The sequence below is a fragment of the Lygodium microphyllum genome, chromosome 3 (assembly GCF_053477565.2).
Source record: "Lygodium microphyllum isolate KBCC chromosome 3, Lygodium_microphyllum_v1.1.10, whole genome shotgun sequence".
NCBI lineage: Eukaryota > Viridiplantae > Streptophyta > Polypodiopsida > Schizaeales > Lygodiaceae > Lygodium > Lygodium microphyllum.
In genome coordinates this window covers 48,344,333-48,370,185 of record NC_141137.1, presented here as the reverse complement: position 1 = coordinate 48,370,185, position 25,853 = coordinate 48,344,333, and the positions used below count along the sequence as shown (strand labels likewise).

At 42.0% G+C, this 25,853-nt stretch overlaps 1 protein-coding gene across 2 annotated transcripts in view; it reads right to left on the bottom strand.

Annotated features, from left to right (window-relative positions):
- LOC148038305 (actin-related protein 4-like) overlaps positions 1-2,346 on the bottom strand; it is a 207,900-nt gene extending 205,554 nt beyond the window's left edge. Inside the window, exons 1-2 of one of the 2 annotated variants that reach the window (XR_015689336.1) lie at positions 2,204-2,346; positions 2,045-2,104 (exon numbers count right to left, since the gene is read on the bottom strand). Coding sequence is in view for 1 of the 2 variants with exons in the window: in XM_087670412.1 (XP_087526538.1) it covers positions 2,045-2,057 (13 nt within the window). In the remaining variant the exon portion in view is untranslated. The remainder of the gene's footprint in view (positions 1-2,044; positions 2,105-2,203) is intronic. The other variant, XM_087670412.1, reaches the window with a different exon arrangement.
- Positions 2,347-25,853: the final 23,507 nt, after the last annotated feature.

The window sequence follows — 25,853 nt, the reverse complement described above, 5'->3', positions numbered from 1 at the left end:
CTTTACAGCCTTTGATTCTAACTTTAAAAAATGAGCCCAAACATATCTAGAGAAGTAGTCAACCAAGGGCATGAGGTATTTGGCTTTTCCTATGGAAGCCATCCACATAGGGCCACACAAATCGGTATGAGCCAACTCCAAAGGAGTAGAAAACCTCCTAGTACCCACCTCAGAAAAAGGTGTACGATGGTATTTGCCCCCCCTCCATTCATTTTTGCATATCAACACTCTCTCCATTCAACCTGCCCGATTCTTTCATCATCAGCCTGATCCAATGCCCTCACTAATACCTTACACTGTGTGCAAAGATTGATCAGTCTGTTGTGTCTTCAGCATTCCATTTTCAGATCAATGTTGCCTTTTCCTTCTCTTCCCTGTGTTTATATCAATCTCTCTTTTCCTTTCTCTTTCCATGCTCGTGTATCTCTTTTATTGTGCACTCTCGCATGGTATCATCCAAAGGAGAGAATCTAAAGCTTCTATGAAGAGGAGACCACTCATATCTTGCTGCAATCATGCAAGTTTTCACATTTTGCAGCTATAAAAAAGTGGGCATGCTATTTCCGGAATGTGCACAGCATCTACAACCTGTCTCGCAATAGTGTAGGTGATTACTCCTCTATTCAAGCAGCCCAATATCAAAATGCAGCCAAATTTCTTGTGTGTTTTGTGCAAATATTTTGAAGGATAGATGGACTTCCAATTCAATAGGTTTGATGATTCTAAGGAGGACCAATACTTTGAAGACTGATGTTCCCACCCATCAGATTGTCATGAAGACCATCATAATCGAAAAGATGGTGAGAATCAACACAATCCAATAGAGATCGGCACTCAATCAATTGACACTATAATCAGCATTTTGTGTTGCATTGTTAGGATTGATAGAGCACTTCCAATGAAGACTTACCATTAGTGGACCATTGATGATACTCTTCAAACCGTGACCAAACATACTTTTTCTTCAAGGTCATGTAGGTGGTCCATGAGTAATCCTACACTTGACCTATTGAGTTTTTTACATGTAATGAAGTGATAAAGCAAATTATCCTTGACATGCATCAAATGTTGAAAGAAGTTGAGGAGGAAAATCAAAAAAGGCTGCTCACATGGCTTCCAAGTTGGAGCTACCAATCAAAATCCAATCTTCCATGTGAAAAATTCAGCAAAGTACTATGGCTCAAACCGTCCTTCCATTCCTAAATAAGAGGAATTGAGGTAATGGATGATGTAGGCATGATGAGATTTTGATTCTAGCAAAGGTGGTTCTTCATCGACATGTAAACCAAGGGTTAGGACAAGCAAGCTTCTATCTCCGATGAAGGTTTTATTGAGAGAGACTGTGTACGGGATCGAATGCATTTTTCTTCTCTTCTAACACAGCTATTAGATGAGCCTCGACAGTTGTGTAAAACGCGTGACACATCAATGAGGTAGATCTAGCAAGCGGCCCAACAACAATGGAGGCATTTGGCAACACTATAACGTGGCATTGGTTAGTCCAAGTCGAACCATCTCGAGCTGACCAATTTACTGATTACAGGCTGGCCAGTTGCAAAATGTAGGTCCTATTTACAACAAATAGCACTTGTGGCATTGTGCTCTTATGATCCTACTCACCACTGTCATATCCTATTGCCTTATATCTTGTCCTTTTTCCGAAAAGTCGTGTTTTTCAGAATTTGCAGCAACATTAAATTATGTTACGATTCTTTTCCACGTCTTGATTCCCCTAGTGAAAGGATTTCTTCTCACAAAGGCCCAAGGTGGTAATTTCTTCTCTTTGAGAAAAAGGTGGTGATTCCTTCCTCTGACAAGAAATTTGTTTCCTCGTCTGATCTGCCGTACATATACCTATATTTGACCTGTCAAAGTGGTAAATTGGCTTCGTATCCTACACTTATCACAGGCTAGAGTTACAGCACAATGTCACGAATTCCCCCATCAAGCACCTATGTATCTAGCATCATATCTAATCAAGAATGCATCATGCAAAAAGCGAAGGTGCAGACGTAGGACTTGGAAATGTGGAGGCATGGCTTACCTCCTCCGTACATGGTTGACGCCAAAGGCCCTCTCTAACCTTAACGTCTCCTTGGAAAAGCTAGCATCAAGCAAACAGTTCGTGTCAGTACTTAGAAATGTTGAGCAGAGAGAACCGTTTTTTACGTAATGAAAGGGGCAGGAAACGACGAAAGCGCACCTTCGTCTTCGCGCGCTGCGACTCAATGAGCTTTGACACGGGTGAACTGACAGTATTCCAAATGCGTAAACTCGATACGCTTGTATCGTTCACAATGTATTTATGCTTTTCACCGCTTTAAAAGTAATTATACACACTATATTCCTCGTTGTTGCGATGATAGTTAATGTTGCTGTTCTTTGCCTTATGTTTTTCCCTTTTTAAACAGGTATATGCAAATAAAAATGGTTAGCATACAAAGGCACAAAAGGTTGAAACAGAGAGAGAAATAACAAAGATATCTTACTATTATATTATTTTCCTTATAGGTTTGGAAACCCCCAAACTTTCAAATGGCTTTTCAAATTTACTCCATTTTTCAAATCTCCTTTTTTTTAATCAAAACCCCGAATCTCGAGACATCGACGAGGGCCTCGAAAAGAGTCCTAATTTCTTTTTAATAGCCCGTCCACCTTGAAATCGGCTTCCTCTCCCCTCTTTCTCAAGTGTAATCTCTCATTTTCTCTTTCTCTTCCCTTTTTTCATTAAAGCCTTCCCCCCACCCCAGCATCCATTTTTTAAATTAAAATCCCTTCCCTTCTCTCTCACTTATAATTTCTCTCTTTCTTTTCTCTCTCCTTTTTTTAATTAAATTACTCCTCCTTCCCTCCTCTCTCTCTCATATGTAGGGCCTAAGTTCTCTCTCTCTCTCTCTCTCTCTCTCTCTCTCTCTCTCTCTCTCTCTCTCTTTCTCAGATTAATTTTTTTTAATTTAAAAAATTAAGTTTTTTTTAGTTTAAAATTTCTCAAACATAATTTTTCACACTTTGAGAGAGGGAGAAGAAGAAGAATAAGAATGATAGAAAGAAGAAGACAGTGAGAGGAGGGGGGAAGAGAAAAGATAATAGTCTTTTTTTAATTAAATATTTTTCTTCTCCCCCTTCCCCCCTCTCTCTCATGTGTAAGGCCTAGGTTCTCTCTCTCTCTCTCTCTCTCTCTCTCTCTCTCTCTCATAGTTAGATTAAACTTTTTAATTTAAACTTTCTTTTTAATTAAAATAAGGAGAGAGAGAGAGAGAGAGAAATATATAAAGAGCAAAAAATAAAGAAGAGAGGGAGGGAGAGAGAGAGAGTGGGAGAACAAAGAGAACGAATTATAGAGAGAGGAATTACTCTCTCTCTCTCCCCCCAAATATTACAAGGAAACAAAGCAATAGCGATGTAGAATAACGGCATCGCTATTTATATCGCAAATGTGATGTTATTAGCGTCGCTATTTGCATTGCCAAACGCCCCACAGAGAAAAAAAAGCGGGCCGAAACCCGAGTGTGTTTCATTTCACGCATTTGTAAAACTTTTCGAGAAGGAGAGCGAGAGAGAGAGAGAGAGAGAGAGAGAGAGAGAGCGCGATCGTTTTGCATAAAGGGTGAGAGAGGGAGAGGAAGAAAGCTTGTCGCCGCCGCTGCCGACGTCGTTTGCAAAGGAGAGGAGGAGCCGCCAAACCCTCCTACAAATCTTTACGATGAGTCCATTCTCTCTCTCTCTTACTTGTTTAGGGTTTAATTTGTGTATATTGAGAGAGGGAGAGGGAGGGAGAGAAAGAGAATGAGAGAGAGAGGGAGGGGGAGGAAATGAGAGAGGGAGAGGGAGAGAGTGCATTCTCTCTCTCTCTCTCTCTCTTTTACTTTTTTTAATATAATTTATGTATATTGAGAGAGGGAGAGGAAATGAGAGAGAAATAGAGGGAGAGGGAGAGGGAGAGGGAGAGGGAGAGGGAGAAAGAGAAAGAGAGAGAGAGGGAGGGGGAGGAAATGAGAGAGGGAGAGGGAGAGAGTACATTCTCTCTCTCTTTTACTTTTTATTTATATAATTTGTGTATATTGAGAGAGGGAGAGGAAATGAGAGAGAAAGAGAGGGAGAGGGAGAGGGAGGGGGAGGGGGAGGGGGAGGGAGGAAGAGAGAGAGAAAGAGAGGGAGAGGGAGGAAATGAGAGAGGGAGAGGGAGGGAGAGAGAGAGAGAGAAAGAAAGGGAGAGGGAGAGGGAGGAAATGGAAGAGAGAGGGGGATGAAATGAGAGAACGAGAGGAAGGGAGAGTGCATTCTCTCTCTTTTTTATTTAGTTTTGTATAATTTGTGTATATTGAGAGAGGGAGAAGAAATGAGGGAGAGGGAGAGGGAGAGGGAGGAAATATGAGAGAGAGAGAGAGAGAGAGAGAGAGAGAGAGAGAGAGGGAGGGGGGAGGGAGAGAGAGAGAAAGAGAGGGAGAGGGAGGAAATGGGAGGGGGAGGGGGAGGAAATGAGAGAGGGAGAGAGAGGGAGAAAGAGAGAGAGAAAAAGAGGGAGAGGGAGGGAGAGGGAGGGAGAGGGAGACATTAAACATGATAGGGAAATGAGAGAGGGAGAGGGAGAGGGAGAGGGAGAGGGGGGAGACGAAAACATAATAGGGAAATGAGAGAGGGAGAGGAGAGAGAAAATATGAGAGAATGAAAGGAGAGAGAAAAAGAGAGATGTTAAACATAATAGGAAAAGAGAGAAAGAGAGGGTGAGGGTGAGGGAGGGAGAGGAAATGAGAGAGGGAGAGGAGAGAGAAAAATTATTAAACCTAATGGGGAAAGAGAGAAAGAGAGGGTCAGGGTGAGGGAGGAAGAGGAAGTGAGAGAGGAAGAGAAAGAGAGAAAAGGAAATGAGAGAGGGAGAGGAGAGAGAAAAAGAGAAAAAAATCATTAAACCTAATAGAGAAAGAGAGAAAGAGAGGGTGAGGGTGAGAGAGGGAGAGAAAGAGAGAAAGGGAAATGAGAGAGGGAGAGGAAAGAGAAAAAGAAATGAGAGAGAGAGGAGAGAGGAGAGAGAAAAAGAGAGAAAAATCATTAAACCTAATAGGGAAAGACAGAAAGAGAGGGTGAGGGTGAGGGAGGGAGAGGAGAGAGAAAAAATGAGAGAGGGAGAGGAGAGAGAAAATAGAAAAAAATCATTAAACCTAATAGAAAAATAGAGAAAGAGAGGGTCAGGGTGAGAGAGGGAGAGAAAGAAAGAAAAGTAAATAGAACCTTACAATAAGCTCATCCTAGGCTCATAGGGGTTAGGCCGATCCTCAACAAACCTAAGGGATATATTGCTAGAGAGCCCTAGCATACTTGTGCCTCCTAGCATAATGTTCTTCTTGCAAAGAGACCTCTCATACATGGGGCTTGTCCTAGCCTCCACCATGCAAATATATAACGAAGACAATCAGCCTATCAATATGAAAAACATTCATTTTTCATAAGCTAATCCCAAAAATAACTTTGGATATTTCATAAAAATCAAACTCTTCTTAAAAAGACAAATACAAAAAACTAAAACAGTATCATTCATATACTTCGCAAAACTAATACAACATCACCACAATATCTCTTAGGAAACTCATCTTCAACTATCAATTTTAATTAATAAATATAATATAAAATCACTTGTTGCAAGGAATAACACTCTTTTATCATTAACCCTATTTCTTCCTTAGAATAGACTTAGGAACAAATTTCTGCTCTAACAAGCATATATTTGAGCATAATAACTATTTTAAGGTTTATTCCATGAGTAGCAGTAGTATATATATAACCATCAAGCTAGAGATCATGCTTTGGTATATGTGGAGATCCCAATCTCATGCCCTCATAGAGATTGTAGTGTGCAATAGTCTGGAGAGAAGATGGGTGAGTTGTAAATGGTAAAGGAGAATTCTATTGATGATGGAGAGAAGATGAGGTGAATCGCCAATCCTATTCTTAGTGAGTGCAACCTACCCATAGTCGTGGTCGTGGTCGTGGTCGTAGTCGTGGTCGTGGTTGTGGTCGTGATCGTAGTCATAGTCGTAGTCGTATTCGTAGTCGTGGTCGTGGTTATAATCATGGTCGTAGTCATGGTCGTGGTCGTTGTAGTCATGGTCGTGGTCGTGGATCGTGGTTGTGGTCGGGGTCATGGCCGTGGTCGTGGTCGTGGCTGTGGCCGTGGTCGTAGTCATAGTTGTAGTCGTGGCCGTAGTCGTAGTCGTGGTGGTGGTGGTCGTAGTCGTAGTCGTAGTCATCGTTGTGGTTGTGGTGGTCGTGGTCGTAGTCGTAACGTAGAAAAAGAGAGAGAGATGGAAGGAGAGGATAACAATTTAAGAAAAAAAAAGAATGATAACAAATACAAATTGTTTGTTGTAACGTAGACAAAGTGGAAAACGATGAAGGTCCTGTTGTTCAAGATCGCGAGGTGTATCTTAATCAGCGTGTCCCATGCCCTTGCTCTCAATGCAAGCTGGCAATTAGATGAAAACGTCGATTGTCTATAGAACACATATGACGATTTGGTGAGTTTCAATCTGAGATCATTGATCAGGCGATTGCAGATTTTCAGCAAACGGTAAGAAAAGTTAATATCAATCATGCATTGTACTCGCAAGCTAATTGAATACCATATACAATAAGATTAGGTCTGGTTGGCAAATTTTCTATCCAGGGAGGTGATGTCTCGTCCCAAGGAGGAGTGCACCCTTTGCGGCCAATTAGAAGAGTTCGTGGGCGTGCGATGGATGGAGTACATGAGCCAATCCACCACTTGCAAGGCCAATCTATACCGTTAATGCCAGAGGAGACATGCAACCTTTCAGACCTACCAACAATCTTAAAGCCTGAGATGGAGGCAATGATCGATGCATTGATTCCCATGGATGTCGAGACTTCTGATCCGCTTAGAGAGGGAACATTCATACCATTATATGATGGGTGCCGAGTATCTCGCCTGAAGACAATACGGGTGGAGCGATGCGAGTGTGACCGAGTTGTTCAGATACCTTGTACGTACACTTCGTTGAATTTTTTTTCGACACTATTATTAAAAATATTTGTGCTTTTTCAAGGTGTTTATGATTTTTTTCAAGTTATTGAAATATCATATATTACCACCTACAAATACCATGCCTGAGTCTCGTGATGATGCACGACATGTTTTACGAAAGCTTGGCATGGACTACAACAACATCCATGCATGTATCAACGATTGCATACTGTTTCGAGGAGAATACAAGACTATGGAGACATGTCCAAAGTGTGGTGCTCACATGTATCGACAGGACTTGCAAGAGCAAACCATCCCTCAAAAAGTTCTGAGACACTTTCCGCTTATCCCCCGCATAAACCACATGCTTCATACGTCCGGCATGGCAAGCTTGACAACGTGGCATGCGCAGAATAGGTCCACGAATGGAGTTCAACGAATATCAGCGGATTCACGCACATGGAGCCACATTGACTCTACCTTCCCAGGTTTTGCTCGAGAGCCAATCTTCGGCTCAGTCTTGCAATGGATGGCGTGAGCCTATTCGATCTGCGCTCAACTTCTTACAATGTGTGGCCTATAGTCCTTGTCAACTACAATATCCCTCCATGGCTTTCTACGAAGAAAGGACATCTCATCCTTAGCTTACTCATCCCCGACCGCTACAAACTAAAAAATATGGACGTGTATATTCGTCCATTAGTCGATGAGCTTAAGATTTTATGGGAGGAGGGGTCATCGTGTAAGATATGAGCAAGCGCGATGGTTGGCGGTCTGCCAATATTCGAGCCATTCTCATGTGGACGATGCATGACTTTCCGGGATTCGAGAGTGCTCAGATGAACATGCCTCTGTTCTCGTTGGTAATATCTATATTTTATCTCATTCAAGCTTGTATTCACTGGGTCGTGGTGTTGGAACAAGTCTGGTTACCTCAGGTTATCATGCATGTCCATTGTGCAGGCCACAATTAGACTCCTGAAGGTCACGAACCATGAAGAAGATGGTATATCAAGGACACACCGCTTTCTTGCTAGAGAATCATGAACTCAAGGAAGGTTTTCTTGGATGACCTCCAACACATATGAACACCGCAAGCTGGTACGAGCTGAAAATGATCCACGCGGAGTCATATCTAAACGGAATGCGGTGGTTCTCAGTTTTTTACGAGTTGCCATATTGGACCCACTTACAGGTCAACCACTTATTGGATCCCATGCATATTTTCAAGAATGTGGGCAGCTTGCTATGGGACCACATCACAGGAAAGAGAGACACTATAGGGGTATGAATGGATTTGAAGGAGGTAGGTAAAATGGAGGCGCTTTGGCCGCAGTCGAGTGCCGATGGTCGCGTGCAACTACCTCGTGCTCCTTGGGTTTTGTCCACTAAAGAAGAGCGCATTGTGAAGCAAGTAGTCAAGTCTATCCATACTCCAACAGGTATGATACGTTCTCTCAGGTCTACATTTTCTAAAGATGACCAGTTATCAGGGCTAAAATCCCATGATTGGCATAAGATATGTCAGGTTTGTACTATAAATGGATTATAATTGGCGTGCACATTTTGCTATTTGGAGTGTAGCCATTATTCATAATGCTTCCTCATTTGTGGCAATTTGTATTACCGATCGCGATCGCAGGATGTGTTACTCCAGAAATACGCGGGGCCATTTACAGGTTGTCGACTTTGGTGCAATGGATCTCACAGAAGGAGATTAAGACGTCCTCTATTGAATTCGCGAGGCGGGGAGCAGTGGAGATGGTCTGTCTCTTTGAGAAATACATGTCCACCAGCATGCTCACGATACAAATTCACCTTCTTATGCATCTTGTAGATGAAGTGGAGATTGCTAAACCTATCTATAAGCGATGGATGTTCTTCTTGAAGCGCTTCATGAAAACCCTGAACGGCTTTGTGCGACAACGAGCTTGGCCAGAAGGTAGCATGGCTGAAGGTTGATTGGTGTCTGAGGTGCTAGTGCATATTTCACAATGGCTACCAACGGTGGATCCAGACAACAAAATGCTATGGTCGCTAAAGGACGATGATAGATTGGTTGGAGATGTGGTGGTTGGAAATGGGGTAGAAAAAAGAATGAATGTCTCAATGGAGGAGAAGGTGAATTGCTTTTGTAAGTTGCACCATGCCTCTATGGAGACGTGGCTCGCTAAGTACCAGATCGCTAGGCAAGATTGAGAGGAAGCACGATCTGAATTCCGACATAATACGCGTCATCGATCGATTTGATATCCCGAGGGCATGGAGGAGATGTCGCGGTTTATGTCAACACGATGGTTGCATGGAACTTTGACCACAGCGTCTCGCGAAGGGACAAAGGTCTCAATGGAGGAGTGGGAATTCTTGAGGGGATGTAGTCCAAAGGTGATGAGGTGTTTAGGATTTGTCGTATCTATATTTTATATGCGACATCTAATTTGAGTGTTTCAATGTACAGTACAAAATATATAGTACAGCATGGTCGCGCGTATGACATTTTCACATGGAGCGTATTGACAAAATGCGCTCCACAATGGACTATGATATCATGGCAAGGTTTGAGCAAGAGAGCCGGTGACGAGCAACAGATCCAAACACGGTTGTAGATGAGATGGAGTATTTTGGGAACTTGCAAAGTATTGTTACAGTGGATTACCGTAGCTTCTCCGTGATACTATTCGATGTGCAGTGGTTCAAAGTGGTACTTAGAGGAGTTGGAGCAACAGTTCGACGAGGTCCATCTGGATTTCTCAAAATAGATTCCGAAAAAAAATGGACAAATTTGCACGATACCTTTGTGTTGCCGGTCCATTGTGAATAGGTACATTGACTCATTTTTTTGTTTATTGTATTACGACATGGTACATGTCACAATGGTTTAAACTCTCTTGTACATGTTTGTGAACAGGTAATCTTCTATCCAAACCCCCGACAACCTCGATGGTGGTATGTTATACCTTCAACTCCCCGAAGTGCAAGAGTATATGATCAAAGCGATGTTCCGAGCATAGATAAAGACATGTCTATCCCATGTCTATTCAATGATGGAAATACAGGAGTCCAAGAATTCTTTGAGAACGAGGTGGACTCATCCTTTTGTGATGACATGTCTATCGACCTTCCAGTGTATGCGGAGTTGTGTCGGGAGATTGACATGGGACCATAGGATACTTCATACTTGGAGCATCCACTTACTCAATTCGTTGACCAATTGCTTATAAGGGTACATAAGATATGCATTTTGAGTGAGATCTTTTTTTAGTATTTATATTACTGTGCTTTGTATGATTTAAATTGATTATTCTAACATCATTTTTTGTCTGTGCAGGTGACATTTTCAAGATGAGTTGAGGGATAAGTGATGAGGAGTTACAAGATATCTTCACGCGCATTTCTTCAAACCAGATTGCGAGATTCAGAGACATGGCAGACCAAGAGCTGTCTTGGTCTTCGTTAGGGTGCTCTGTTAGATCTACTTTAGCGCAATTGGATGCTTCAGCTTCGAGCAAACGAGCTCGATACTCTAGACTTGGGCCAGAGGGAGGGAGTGCTTCAGGATCAGGGGGATGCTACAGGATACGAAGGCAGTGAGCCCACGGTCGACACAAGATACATGTGCGACTCCTCGCTCTCATGGCGGTTCCAGGGAGTGTGGCTCAAGCTCAGATGGATGTTGTGGAGGCACGGACGTAGTGTCTCCGTCTTGTCGTTCAGCTGGAGTTGCGTCACCTCTAGGATTTGTCACACCTGCGGGGATGTCTACTCTAATTACTTCGGCTTTTACTTAGCCGTCAGCAGGTGGCACCCCTATGGGTGTCACTCTGACAGATATTATCCCGGTCGGTACATCGGATGCATAGGGGTCTCCTGGATATGCCCAGGAGCGTGGATGTAGATGGGAGAGGACCCATCTTAGGCATACCCTAGGGGGATATGCATATCTAGTCGATGATAGGTCAGGAGCCATCATCATGAATGATGAGGGGAGGAGGGTGATGGCTCGCATGAGAGAGTTGTGCCAACAAGTTTTTCAGCACAACCTCTTAGATCATTGGAAGAACATACCGGAGGGGAGCAAGGACTACAAAGTAGCATCCTTGCATGAGGAGTTTCCGGTTCCAGCCTCAGTAGATAAATTTTCTACGGCCTGGATGATGGATTGCATGCATGCATATATATCATACAGACGATCCGACACACGCAAGACAATCAAGAGTGGGGCTACAAAGCCCGAGTGGTTAGACGTAGACGACTGGCGCCGACTGAGGGAGGAGGCTACAGATTCTCCAGGATGTTGGAGTCAGTAGCGCGAGGCGGTGAGGTCACGACTCGAGGCCGGAGTGGTCCATCATCTTGGGAGTGGCGGCCATAGGACATATTTGGAGAGCTTTATAAGTTTTTCTTTTGTTTTGCTGTTTATTTTTTTGCAATATCCTTTGTACTGACAATCATGTTTCTAACAGTTAGCATTTTGTTTTCTTTGCAGCACTCCATTACAAATCGCGATCCGACTAGCCTTGAGGCTCGATATGCAGAGAGGCACGGTCTCACTTCATTGATCGACTGATTGTATAGACGCATCGGCCCTGTAAGTCACTCATCTTTCATGTCCGTAGTTACCATGTTTAATTAGAATGCATTATTGTATGGTGGACTGATGTGTTGTTGTTTCTTTTTTTGCAGTGTCCGTTCGATGCTCCTTTGCGGCGCGATGAGCTTTTGGAGGGCGAGGATATGTAGCTCGCCCTTGGATCCCTGGAGCTCACACACCTTTATTTTTTGATCGCCTGATCTATGTAGACATTTTCTATGTATTAGTGATATCTTGTCATGATTGTACCAATCGCTTATTATGCGATAATGTATTTATTTCATGTATCAGTGTTATGATTTCAGTATACTTTGTTTTTCCATGTTACCGTCGCTATTAGCGTCGAAAATTTACTGCTCGTGTCGTTATTGACGTAGTTATGTTCGTCGCAAACCGTCGCTATCAGCATCGATATTGGCGTCAATATCAGTGTCGCAGTTAGTATTGGCGTCGCTATCAGCATCACATACTGACGTTGATAGTGACGCTGATACCAACTGTTCTATAGCGTCGCCAATAACGATGCTTTTTGTGACGACGAGGGCAAATTTTGTTATTTACATTTTCGTCGCTTTTAAAGTCGGTATAAGGCCTATATCTTGTAGTGAGATTTTCTATGTTTAATTTTCTCTCTTTCTTTGCTTTCTATTTTAGTTTATTTTTTCTCATCTCCTAGTTCTCTCTCTCTCTCTCTCTCTCTCTCTCCTCTCCCTACTTTCTTCTCTCTCTCCCTCTCCCTCTCCTTTTATTCTCCCCCCTCTCCTCTCTTTTCCTTCTCTCTTCCTCTCCTTTCTTTTCTTTTTTTTCTTATTTTCTCTTTCTCTCTTTATTCTCTTTTAATTTTTTTATTTTCTCTCTCTCTCTCTCTCTCTCTCTCCTCTCTTTTCCTTCTCTCTTTTTCCTCTATTTTTTATTCTCTCTCTCTTTTTAAATTTTATATTTCTTCTCTCTCTCTCTCTCTCTCTCTCTCTCTCTCTGTGCGCCCCTTTTTCTTCTCATTCCCTTTCTCCTAATTTTCCTTTTTTTTCTTCTCTCTCTCTCTTTTAAATTTTGTCTTTTTTCTCTCTCACACACACTCTCTCTCTTAAATTTTATATTCTTTCTCTCTCCTCCCCTCTCTCCTATTTCTCAAAAAATATTTAAATTAAAAAAAAATATTTTTCTCTTTTCTCTTTTTTCCCATTTCTCTTTCTTGTTTCCTCTTTCTTCTTCTCTCTCTCTCTTCCCCCTCTCCTCTATTTTGCTTCTCTCTCCTCTTTTTTTCCTTTTTTTCTTCTTCTCTTTAATTTTTTTCATTTTCTTTCTTTTAAATTTTATCTTTTCTCTCTCTATAATTCTCTTTGTGTTCAAATTCTCTCTTCTTTTTCTTATTTTCTCTCTCTCCTTTTCTTCTCTCTATCTCTCCTCTCTTTTCCTTTTTTCCCTCTCTCTCTCTCTCTCTCATTGTTAGATTAAACTTTTTATTTTAAACTTTAAGAGATACAAAGAGCAAAATAGAAAGAAGAGAGAGAAGGAGGGAGGGAGGGAGGGAGAGAGGAGGAAATAGAGAGAAAGAATTATAAAGAGAGGAAATATAAAATTTAAAAGAGAGAAGAAAAGAAAAAAGGAAAAGAGAGGAGAGAGGGGGAGAGAGGGGAGAGAGACAGAAAGAAGAAAAGAAGAGAGAGAAAATAAGAAGAAGAAGAGAGAGAATTTGAACACAGAGAATGAATTATAGAGAGAGGAAATATAAAATTTAAAAGAAAGAGAAAAGAAAAAAATTAAAGAGAGAAGAAGAAGAAAGAGGAAAAGAGGAAGAGAGGGAAAAAGACAAAAGAGAAAAGTCTTTTTTAAATTTAAATATTTTTCTTACTATTATTTTATTTTTGCTATAGATTCAGAAAGCCCCAAATCTCCAAAGGGCTTCCAGAACCTACCCCCTTTTCCAAACCTCCCTTTTTCAATCAAAACCTTCCCCCTCCCCTCTTTCTCACATGTAATATCTCATTTTCTCTTCCCCATCTCTTTTTTCATTAAAGCCTCCCCTCCCCCCAATATCCATTTTTAAATTTAAAACCCCTCCCCTCTCTCTCACTTATAATCTCTCTCTTTCTTTTCCCCCTCCCCTTTTTAATTAAATTCCTCCCCCCTCTCTTTCTCATGTGTAAGATTTAGGTTTTCTCTGTCTCTCTCTCTCTGTGATTAAATTTTTTGTAATTAAATATTTAAAAATTAAATTTAAAGTTTTTTGAACATAATTTTTCATACACTTTGAGAAGGAGATAGAAGAACAAGGATAAAAAGAAGAAGATTATGGGAGGAGGGGGGAAATAGGAAAGAGAATAGTAGTTTTATATTAAACATTTTTCTTCTCCCCTTCCCCCCTCTCTTTGATGTATAGGGCCTTGGTTTTCTCTCTCTCTCTCTCTCTCTCTCTCTCTCTCTCTCTCTCTCTCTCCTTATTTTAATTAAAAAGAAAGTTTAATCTAACTATGCGAGAGAGAGAGAGAGAAATATACAAAGAGCAAAAAAGAAAGAAGAGAGGGAGGGAGGGAGAGAGAGGGAACAGAGAGAAAGAATTATACAGAGAGGAATTACACACACACACACACACTCTCTCTCTCTCTCTCTCTCTCTCTCTCTCCCCTCCCAAATTTCCCTATGTCTAATTTTCTTTCTCTCTCTCTGCCTTTTATTTTAGTTTTTTTTTCTCCTCTCCTAGTTCTCTCTCTCTCTCCTTTTTTTCTCTCTCTGCTTTTCTTCTCTCTTTCTCTTTCTCTCTCTCTCTCTCTCCCCCTCCTTTTATTCTCCCCCCTCTCTCCTCTCTTTTCCTTCTCTCTCCCTGTCCTCTTTTTTTCTTTTTTTCTTCTTCGTTTCTCTCTTTTTATTCTCTTTTAAAAAAATCTATTCTCTCTCTCTCTCTCTTCTTTCTCCTCTATTTTTTATTCTCTCTCTCTCTCTCTCTTTAAAACTTATATTTCCTCTCTCTACATGTTCTCTCTCTCTCTCTCTCTCTCTCTCTCTCTCTCTCTCTCTCTCTCTCTCTTCTTCTTCTTTCACTTTCTTCCCCTCCCTCAATCTCTCTTAAAGTATGTAAATTTTATCTTTTTCATATATATAATTCTCTCTTTATATTTATATTCTCTCTCTTTTTCTCCTCTCTGTCCTTTTATTCTCTCTCTCTCTCTCTCTCTCTCTCTCTCTCTCTCTCTCTCTTTGCCCCTTTTTCTTCTCCTCCCCTTTCTCCTAATTTTTCTTTTTTTCTTCTCTCCCCCTCTCTTTTAAATTTTAACTTTTTATTCTCTCACTTTCTCTCACTCACTCTCTTTTAAATTTTATATTTTCTCTCTCTCTCTCTTCTCCCCTCTCTCCTCTCTCTCAAAAAATATTTAAATTTAAAAAAACTTCTCTTTTCTCTTTTTTCCCATCTCTCTTTCTCTTTCTTCTTACTCTTCTTCTCTCTCTTTCTTTCTCTCTCTCTCTCTCCTCTATTTTCCTTTTCTTCTTCTTCTCTCTTTAAATTTTTTTCTTTTCTCTTTCTTTTAAATTTTATCTTTTCTCTCTCTATAATTCTCTCTTTCCTTTTCTTCTCTCTGTCTCTCTCCCTCCTCTCTCCTCTCTTTTCCTTTTTTCTTTTCCTCTCTCTCTCTCTCTTAAATTTTATATTTCTTCTCTATACTTTTTTCTCTATTCCCTCTCTCTCTCTCTCTCTCTCTCTCTCTCTCTCTCTCTCTCTCTCTCTCTCTCTCTCTCCTTTGCTCTTTGTGTGTGTATGTGTGTGTGTGTGTGTGTGTGTGTGATAGATAGATTAAACTTTTTAATTTAAATTTTATCAACCAAGTGTAATGGCCCGGTCCTCGAATACCCACACGGGGCCCTCTCTTGACCACATCTTTCTCTCTAATAAAGTGATAGTGCACTTCAATATGTTTTATTCTTGCATAATAGACTAGGTTATTTGTAAGCATAATGCTACTAATGTTATCACAATACATGATAACTCCACAATCTATCTCAATCCCCATGTCACATAGATTTAGTCTCATCTATTCCTCTATACTTTGCTTCCATGCTTGGTAATGATATTGTAGATTGTTTCTTACTGCTCCAACCACCATACCTGAACCGAATGAAAAGGCTTATCCACTTATAGATCTCCTATCCATAATACTTTTGTGTCATGTTCACACACCATGTCGAGATCAAGGACAATGTTCCTAATCCTTCAAGAGTTTCGACCTACGAAGCCATGACTATCTCTCACCTAGCCATTCTCACATGCACAAAAACACACAAACTAACCTACCAAGGATAGATCAATTTGAGGTGATATATCGAGTGACACTTACCAATCACTTACCATTGTGTAGTTGCAATAGGTTGAGAAAGCATTGCTCCGCAATCTATGTACACTGCTCTTCACTCATGACCTTACTTTCATGGTTGCTCCACGTGGAATGAGTAGTGTATGCAAGCTTGGGAAGGAAGAGAGAAGGAAATCTTCATGCAATGAGTCCCTTACTCTCTCACTCACACACTCTTGCCAAGAAGAATCAAAGAGAAGAATATGAGAAAAGACAAGGGAGCTTCACTCCTTGCCTCTTACCCTCTCACACTCTCACACACTTCCTCTCCTCACTCACCCACATAGACCACAATAACATGATAAGGAGCAAAAGTTGCCACACACATGAACAACCTTTTCATTCTCTCTCATTGCTTTTATATAAAATTTTCAGGTTTCTTGGTCCCTTTAGGCATCCATCCACATTCATGGTCTCTCGACCACCCACAAATGCACGCACCTTTGGTGCTTCCATGGAACTTGCTTAGGTTTTTACAAATAATAATTACAAGTTGCATGGGCCCTCATTTTTCGTAAACAACAACTTTATCACAAAGATCATTTCATGGAACACAATGACAAAAAAATGTTGCACATAATTAGTGGATGCTTCCACTTATTTAGATGCTTGCAAGGGTTAACATTACCCCCCTCCTAGTGGAGTGCCATTCCCATGGTACGTCATAGTACAAAATTGAGTAGGTATGGTCATGATGATGGCATGGATTTTCTGAGAGGTTGTAATCGTTTAGAGGGCGTTGGAAGTGTCATTGCAATTTGCTAGCTATGTTGGAGCTGGTATGCTCTTCGATTGCAATGGGAACTCAAAGGATGCCAAATAATGACCAACGCTGAGCAGTGGCGCGCCATCAAGACATCGGAATATGACCCAACTTATGTTGCTCCAACTTCATATATGGTGTTAACAACTTTTCGTGACTGACCCCTAGAAGAGCACATCAAAGGACACCCTTACCTTGTGTAATATTTCCACGCAATAAAAGTTAGTTGATTAGTTTGGAAGTTAGTTAGTTAATTAATAAGTCAGTAAGATTACTAACTAAATACTAACTAAGGTTAAAAAAACTAACTAATGTTAATTGCTAATAGTTTTTATTTAATTAAAAATATATATTAAAAGAAAAACCAAGAGTCGTAATTCGACATTTTTCTCGGATTGACAAGGATTGTAGCCACCCTTCACGGAAGTTACAACATGAACGAGACTTATGAACCATATTAATCACTAATTAATGTGTATAGTTTGGATGGTCCAAAAATATTAGATTTTTATGCAAAAAACTAGTATATTTTAGATATTATCCTAAAAAGATAGAACTAGATATCATTCAAAAGAAAAGACAAGTGATGTTTTAGTTAGTTTTGGAGATTTTATAAAAGGAAAAAAGATAAAGAGAGAGATTGGCGAAATCGTGTGCGCCGCGGTCATAGTCTACATGCAGTATACAACACTTCTAACAGAGAAAAGAAGGAGTGAACCGAGAGCTTTCCAAGCAAGTTTCTTTTACCCCCCTTTTGGAGCCAATGAAACCATTAGATTTATGAGTTAATAACCATGAATTGCCACGAATAGATTAAGCATCTACGGGTTGTTGCAGTAATTAAGCCAAGTATTAGGTTCAAAATTTTTGCAAATGCATCATAGATTGCCAATGTACCTAAATATTATGTGTAGGTCAATTGCGTCATGTAGACCATTAGAATGAATTAACTCGCATTTACGATGAACTCATGTACACTCACACTTAAATACTTAGGTCACGTTTTATGATTTGCATAAATGCACTAGAAGGAATTTTCATGAATGGGAATCCCGCATTGTATCATCAACTCAGGAAGGACTTGCATCTAGATTTGCGTGGCATCATGGGAATTTTCAGTTGCACCACATAATAGGGATGTATCTTAAAAGGTAGACTTAAGATGTGCATGTGAATTGCTAAGCTTAATTGCAAGGGCAAGTTTGGTAAATGAAATCCTACATGATAAGGGAGGCTAGGATTTAATTCGACTCAGATCACTGAGTTTTCCAAGAGTCCCTCCACCAAGACCTCTTGTTCTTAGCCTCATCCCCTCCTCTCTAATTCATTATAAATATGAGGCATGGGGAGGCACAAGGGAGCATAAAGAGACCCCGAGAGGCTGCGAGAGAGAGGTAGAGAGAAGGATACCCCTCCAAGAGATTGAGAGAGAGAGAGAGAGAGAGAGAGAGAGAGAGAGAGAGAGAGAGAGAGAGAGAGAGAGAGAGAGAGAGAGAGAGAGAGAGAGAGAGAGAGAGAGAGAGAGAGAGAGAGAGAGAGAGAGAGAGAGAGAGAGTTACCTCGAGAGGCTGCACAATTCCCTCTATCTCGATCCTCGACCTAACCATCTTCTCTTATGCTTTTTCATCTCAAATCTATTTCGCCTTCTTAATCTCTTGAGCCTCCAAGAAAAGAATGTCGCGTGTGGATGGCAATCCTACAACCAGCAACGAAGCTTCGGGCAAAAGGCATCACTATCAATCCAACTGCAGTTTCGGTCGTAAGTAATGTATTTCTAAATTGATAGATGCTTGCTTTGATTCTCACATGAGATACATTAGGCTCCATACCATGATGTAGGAGAATTCGTCATGGGAAGGGATAGGCCTCTTCTCATATATTTGAAAGATGGAATTTGCAAAGTGCATGTATTAAGGGAAGTTAATTGCACTTAGTTACGTATGGCTTATTCGTTGATAGAGAAATTGGTTAGGGGTTATGAATAGCATAATCGTAAAAAGAATAACATTAGGAATTGTCCATGCAAGTATTAAGTAAATATTGCATAGAATCGCTCTTTAATCCCAAGGGGGAGAGCAAATATGCGATGGAATTATTATCGCGTATATTCTTGTATTGTTTGGAAAAAATACAATTAGTTTTGTTGGATTGATTGAACAACACCGTAAATGCTTTTTACAATCAACTAATTGTTGCATTGTGATTTGGATAAATATTCCAAGTGCTTGTGTTTGATGGTAAAAGCATGGCAAAGGTCAGTAATGACAAGTAGCCATGGGAAATAAAGGAATGTTTCGCTAGAAGATGATACTAGGATGATTGCCTTGATTATGCTTGATTCTTAATTGGATTAATTAAGGAAGGATATTTTGCGGGGGTGAATCATCTCCAAGATCGCACCGCGGATTACCCTGAGAGGGCACTGCTCGATTTACGGGCCGAAGGTCAAGTGGTGAAAAGGCCAACCACGGAAGTTGTGTCTCACTCCTAGGTCACTTGGGGTCAGTGGAGCTCTAGACGCCCCTTGCCAAGTTCGAAACGGAGCTGTAGACTGCCGTGAGCCCAATGTCTAGGGTGTTGGAAGATCCTATTCTAGATAAAGAATGGAAATTATGGTGCCATGTGATTTGGAAAGGTACTTTTGTTGGACATAAGGGATACATAATCCTCTTGTATGGACAGGAGACAAAGATTAACTTGAAGATAAGTTAAGGAACTTGTTTGTCAAAAGGACTGCTTGTTTTGTTTTCGTGTTTGTGCTGTAAATTACAGAACGAACCCTGCATCCTAAAAGGCTTAATTAATGAAGTTGATTTTAAATGCCGCACATAAATGTGGTAGAACCTAATTAGAAAACTAAAGCTATTAAGGGAAGCAGGTGGACAAAATCCCCGACGGGTCGGTCCTATGACAGGGTGGTCCCAAAGAACTAGGAGGCTTCTCACAAGGATTTATCACCAGTTGACTTTAGGTATTGTTAAGTTAGAACCTGATTCATGCCGTTTTAGGGGATCGGAATGGGACTATGCCCTACGGGTTGAGAGGTTGAGCAACGATCCCTCTCATTTCCCGTTCTCTTTGAACCAAGTGTAGTATGGATCTGCTTCGGATTGGGTATCTCTGCATAAAGTAGTATGTCCAAAACTCGATGCTAGAATGATGTTAGGAGACCTTGGCCCTAGGAACCTAGATTTCAGGTCGATCCTAGTGGGTTCGTCCCCCATGGATGTTCCATTGCGAGGCGGACTTGGGAAACCCTAGGCAACAAACCCCTGACATTCCATGGGAGTGTCGGGCAATGTCGCTTAGACTTGTCTCCTGATGGACCTCTAAAAGTGTGCCGGGATAGCCGATAGGCGAGCACATTACACCTTGACCGCCTCCTGACAGAGGAAGAGTTACATATTGCTAGTCACATTGACTCCGATGATGTCCTTACAGATGTCCTTGCTTACATTACACATGTAGGTAGCCGACCCTTCGATCCTGGACCGTGATACTCAGTTGGAGTACAATCCAAACTTCTATGCTTGGCTCATGCGAAAGTAAACACTCGACCGTAAGTCGACAGTCCTGGGCCTGCTAGCTTTCAATCCTAGGGAGGATTCTCCCCAAATCCGAAAGGGGAGGGGATAAGGTAAGGTGGGTAAGTTAAATCGGATCTAATCAAAATCAAGCAAATACATAAACACATAAGGAAAAAACACATTGCTGTGAAAACCTCAGTCGATATTTAAACGTAGGAAGAAAAGAAACACATTAGTTTGCGATTGAGGAAAAATGTCACGAAAATGTTGAATTAAAGGGTGAAAAAGTCAAAAAGCAAAGTTTATGTTGGAGCTTAAATGTTTTCATTCAAGAAACACGAAGCCTTTCTTTTTAGCAAATAACTCTTTCGAAAGCACTAATGGGAATGATGGTTCATGACAAGAATGAAAGATGTCGCAGCAAGATCACGCTCATCACTGACTCCCTTTCACAGAGGAGGAGAGAATACAGTACGACATTAGCTTAATAAACTGTGCTTATAGTCAGCTAAAATTTCGTAGCATTCACAACCTTGAGAAGGTTGTAGCCAAGGAGCATGCCGCAAGGAGAGTAGTGAAACAATGTAACCTCTCCAAGTACCTAGAGAAGTTTGCGCAAGAACCTGACCACACGAAGTGTGTGGATTTTCTAAGAACGTACAACCCTGACCAAGAATGCAGAACGGTGACTGAGGGGACAATGCTCGACAGGTGCAGGTGCCATTAAACCAGGCCTTGGTGGAGAAGGCACTAGGGCTGGAGCCTAAGGTGGAGAAGAAACGTAAGAGAGATGTGTATGCTATGCTAAAGATGAAGAGGAAGGATGTTTTGACAAATGACACCATCATCATATAGGATATCCTCGATGCTGAGATCCGCATGCAGGCAAAGTTGGTGCACTCACTTTTCTCTAGCCAATGCTATAACTCCCTCATGCACCGAATTAATGTGCATGTGTTGGAGAATGTGGCAGCCCATACCCTGGATGAGGTGGATTGGAATGGCTACGTGCACAAGACTATAGACCAAGCAACCAAAGCACTAGCCCTGAGCATCAGACAGGCAGGCAGAGAATCCCCAGTCTCTAAAAATACGGAGAGGAAAAAACCTTCCTCAAAAGCCTCCTTCATCGGGTATGGAAGTGTGTTGATAGCCATCATCCATGAGACTATAAAAGAAGCCCAACAAGGAAACGAAGGAGTGGATGAGACCCTAGATAGGTCCCTGACCCACCAAGGGAAAGAGCCATTGAGTGACAAGACATAAACTGAGACAGAGAAGGAGGAGCAGGAGACTCAATCCAGATGGAAAAAAACAAAGAAGCTCACTAAAAAGACAGCTCATAAGAAGAAATAGAATGGGGGCAGGAAGATGAAAAAAAAAGCTCAGAAGAAGAAATAGAATGGGAATCCCTAAGAGAGGCAGTGGAGAGGAAAAAGAAGGAGAAGGAAGAAGCTGAAAAGCTTGCATAAGAATCAAGAAAAACAGAGGAAGAGAGAGAAAGAAGAGATGTGGCAAAGGAGGTGGAGTTGAGGAGACAGGAGAAGGAAGACATGGCCGAAGCAACTCGTCGGTCCATAGGACAACAAAGCTGATTCGGTGGCCTAGGCGCTTTAAGTCTACCCAGGTAGGACAGACTCAGCTCAAGCGCTCACGTACCCGAAGTCATGCTACCTGTGGTCATCGAAGGCAAGGGTAAGGCTCCCATCCATCCCATCCTGTCCCTCTTGGTGCCCACCAGCGAAGTAGCCACTACCACCCCAAGCATCTCGGCCATCACCGATGTGAACAGTTTTGTGGCATGGATGTAGTATTTCATCAATAAGGAACTAGCACAAGAAAAGAGCGGGGAGACTATGGCCATTGGTGGGCAGAGAAGGCCGGCCACAGATGTTGAGTCTAGGCAAGATCTGAAACACTAAAAGATGGAAGCCTTAACCACCCCAATCCCTACCACTATGATGCCACTAGAAAACCATGATGAATATGTGGATGCATTGCTCTGTCACTTAGAGAATGCAAGGGAGGAAAGAAAGATAGCGTGGCCGAGTTGGAAGCGGAAAAGGAGTCAGTGGCAGCCTTCCAGCTCGAAAAGACAAGGAAAATGGCTATGCAACAAAAGGAAATCCTTGATCTGAAATGGGAACTAAAAGCCAAAGAAGAAAGGGAGCAAAGATGGTGGCAATAACTCGTAGATGAAAATCATGAGCCAGTGAAAATGTAGAGAGAGTATAAGCTTTTAATCATGCAACATGAGGATCTAGCAACAAAAATAGGTCGGATCAAACAGAGCATGAAAGAGTTTGCCACAGGGGAAGAAGGAAGGAAGCGAGAAGAGGAACAACACCATAGAAAAATGGAAACCATGACCGAAAAGCTGAGTCTTGAAAGAGAGGAGCATGAGAGAATGAGCAGGGAATTTGAAGACTAGGAGCAGAGACTCATGGCCTTGGTATGAAGACAAGGAGAAGGTATGGAGCAAATGAAATTGAGAGCCGAAGAGTGGGCAGGCCAAAATGAACGAAGAGTGAAGACCTTGGCGCGTCGCCTAGCTCTTGTGGAAAAAGAGAAAGTCTTAGCAGAAAGCAGAGCAAAGGTAGCCCAAGTGGCTTTCAATACTCAACAATGAGTCTTCGTGAATACCCTGATGGATGCTACTCATGCAGAGGAAGGGGAGTCCTTGGAGGTGGTAAAGAAAAATTGGGCATAGCACGCAAAGCTCTGCGAGTAGGGCTACACATGCCCTCCCAACCCATTGCAGTTGGGCTAAGCCTTGATGAACAACGTAAATACCTATTGTTGGCCGGCCTAACCCCCCAAGAGATTGATGCTTTGGGGTTCGCAGAGGAGGTACAACAGGAAGAGTGCCCAGGAAGTGAAGTTGAACTGCAACTTGACCTAGGCAGATTCGAAGAAGAAGTGATCCCACAACCCCCTTCACCCCATTTTGAAGGGCAAGGGCAGCTAGCAGACGCGTCCGTGGAAAGAAAAACTACCCTGAGGGAGAAGAGAAGGAAGATGGTGGAAGAAGCCAGACAAAGATTGAGGGCTAACCCTATGGCACAGCTGTCTGTCCCCTCCCCCATGCCCAAATGACCCGCCAGCGAGTTTCCATGTGGAGCTCATAGTCTGAGAAAGACAAGAAAAAGAGAAACAACTCTTCAACTTCAACTTCCTCATCCCCAATGCCCTGCGTAGAGTCCTTCCCCCTAAAATAGTGGATGAGGTGACCGGCATCGGAAGCCGGCTAAGCCAACAATGGCTGGAAGAAAGAGCGAAGAATCCCACCCTCTGGGGCACCGAGGATGCAGAGTATTGGCAAAATAAGGTTTTTGAAGTGCCTCGATCCATGCATGGATACGAGTGCCAGCCACTATGGCAGAGATGCATTTGCAACAACAATGTGTTCGTATGGATGGCTTTTTGTAATACCCTCCTTGTTGAGGGAAATGACCCCACTTACATGGTATATCCTTATAGGGTAGGGGTAGACTTCGATGCAAACACCCATGGCCGTTACGACTTCCCGGTCATATATAACCCCTGTACTACCACCTTAGCCCAAGCCGTCACCTTCACCTTCGACAGCCTAAATGCCACCTTGACTCGCTTTATTGCTGACTTCTCCTCTTGTCCAAATTCCACCTTCGTTACCACATGCAACTATCTTAGGCTATTAAAAATCCTACTTAGGCAATACCCCACCTCAATAGAATGTAGCCTCCCCCCACTCTTTTTTGACCCTAACGCCATTGATAGCAGCGCGATGACCTGCCTAATGATGTGAGCCAGCCTTCTACCTTCCTTTTGCCTCACTATTCTTGAAGACATGAGTGACAGCCGGTTCACCTGCTGCAACCACCCATTCCTCTCTACCGCCCCTCTCTAGGTCCGATTGAACCTTAAGGGTTTCATGCAGAGCCGGCAATTTTTGAGCCACTTCATTAAATCCCCTTCACCACCACCTTCCGATGATAAGAACTAGCAATTAGCTATTGCTCGAATCCTGTACCTCAGCAAGGATATTAAAAAAAAAAAAAGAGAAGCTCGTAACATGTCCACACGCAAGTCGCGGCACATAGCTCACAGTCACTACACCTAGGGGTCCTCAAGTTAGGCACGTTCGATGACCTTGGTCGGCCGGCCTTGTTCCTAACCCCCTAGCCCTTTTTGCCTCCCCACTTCACGCTTAGAACCCCCCAAGGGCAGAACACACCTAAGGATATAACACTGGTTAGACCTATCAACCTAAGCTACACACACCGCACCTCCCTTTGCACAAACAGGGTCCTCAAGTGTGGGACGTCACTTAGGCTTACCTAGGGTTAGACCCAACTCCCTATTCCACCAACACGAGCATTGAGCACCGCACAGCGAGGTAGACACTCCCCTTAGGTCGAGCACTTTCTCCTTCTAGGTACAACAAGATGTTGTAAACCACCAACTTCGGAGGCCCCCATCATCCACTCAACACACGTTGGGTTCTCCATCCAAATCATTACCGAAGCTTCCCAATCAAATGGGTCTCCCAGCCATGGCCGAGACTCCACCCTTCCACAACAGAGACCTCGACGTGCCATGGGGCTGGCACCCGTCTCAAAGGGGGTAATGTTAACCTCAGTTCAAGATGGCAGAAGAATGAAGCAAAAAGCAGAAAAAGAACAGAAAAAGAGCAAAGGCGCCGAGGTGGCTCCTAAAAGCTAAGGTGTGGCAAAAGAGCAAATTTAAATAGAAGGCACCTAAAAAAACTCTAAAAACTCTTGTAAAAGAGCGCTAAAGCTCCCTCATGTGCCATTTGTAAAGGAATAGACAGGTGTAGGCTTAAGGCATGAGGCAAGAAAAGGGAAATAGGAAAAAGGACCTTGCCACAAAGGCCGGTCATGTAAAAAGGGATGGGCGCCCATGGAAATCTATGGCTTGTATATAAAGTTAAAAAAGTGAATGGAAGCTCATTCTTTGGCGTGTGGCTAACAAGAGACCTCTCTTCTTCTCTTCTTCTCTTGTCTTTGCTTGTGTGTGCGCTCATGTGCTACACTTAGCTTAGTGATACCTTTTGATGATGTGGCATTGATTCCTATTTTGTCCTTCTTATCTCAATCTTTCTCTATGCAAATCACATGTGCACATGGCTTCATCTAAAAGGGTACTTAAGTCAAACCTAACAATTCTAGCCATGGCCTCATAGATACATTCATCCCATATCCCCTTGACAAACACCTTCAACACAACCTTGGGTCTGGCCTTTCAATGAGAGGAATTTGTTTGTACAAGCTTGGGGCCTTGGAGACATATTCAAGCATGCTTTCTTCTTCCTGTTGCTAGAGGTTCATGCGTTGTACGATGAGGGTATCCAGTTCTTTGATGTATTGCAGAGGTTTTAAGAAGATCAATCTTCTAATGTACTTATGAACAATTGGATATTGTTATGTTGCTATATTTGTGAATAAGCATTGATGATGTAATATCATGTCTTAACTATATATAGTGATTTTTCACAGCATTTGAATAATGATATATGCATAATTGTTGAGCAATGGTTCATTTTTGTCTTCTCTCAGTTGTAGTTATATTGAGCAAGTATTGTAGATAGTCTGCAGTTCATTGTTTTTTTAATTGTTGTCATGATAGTTATTGTTATGCACAAATGACT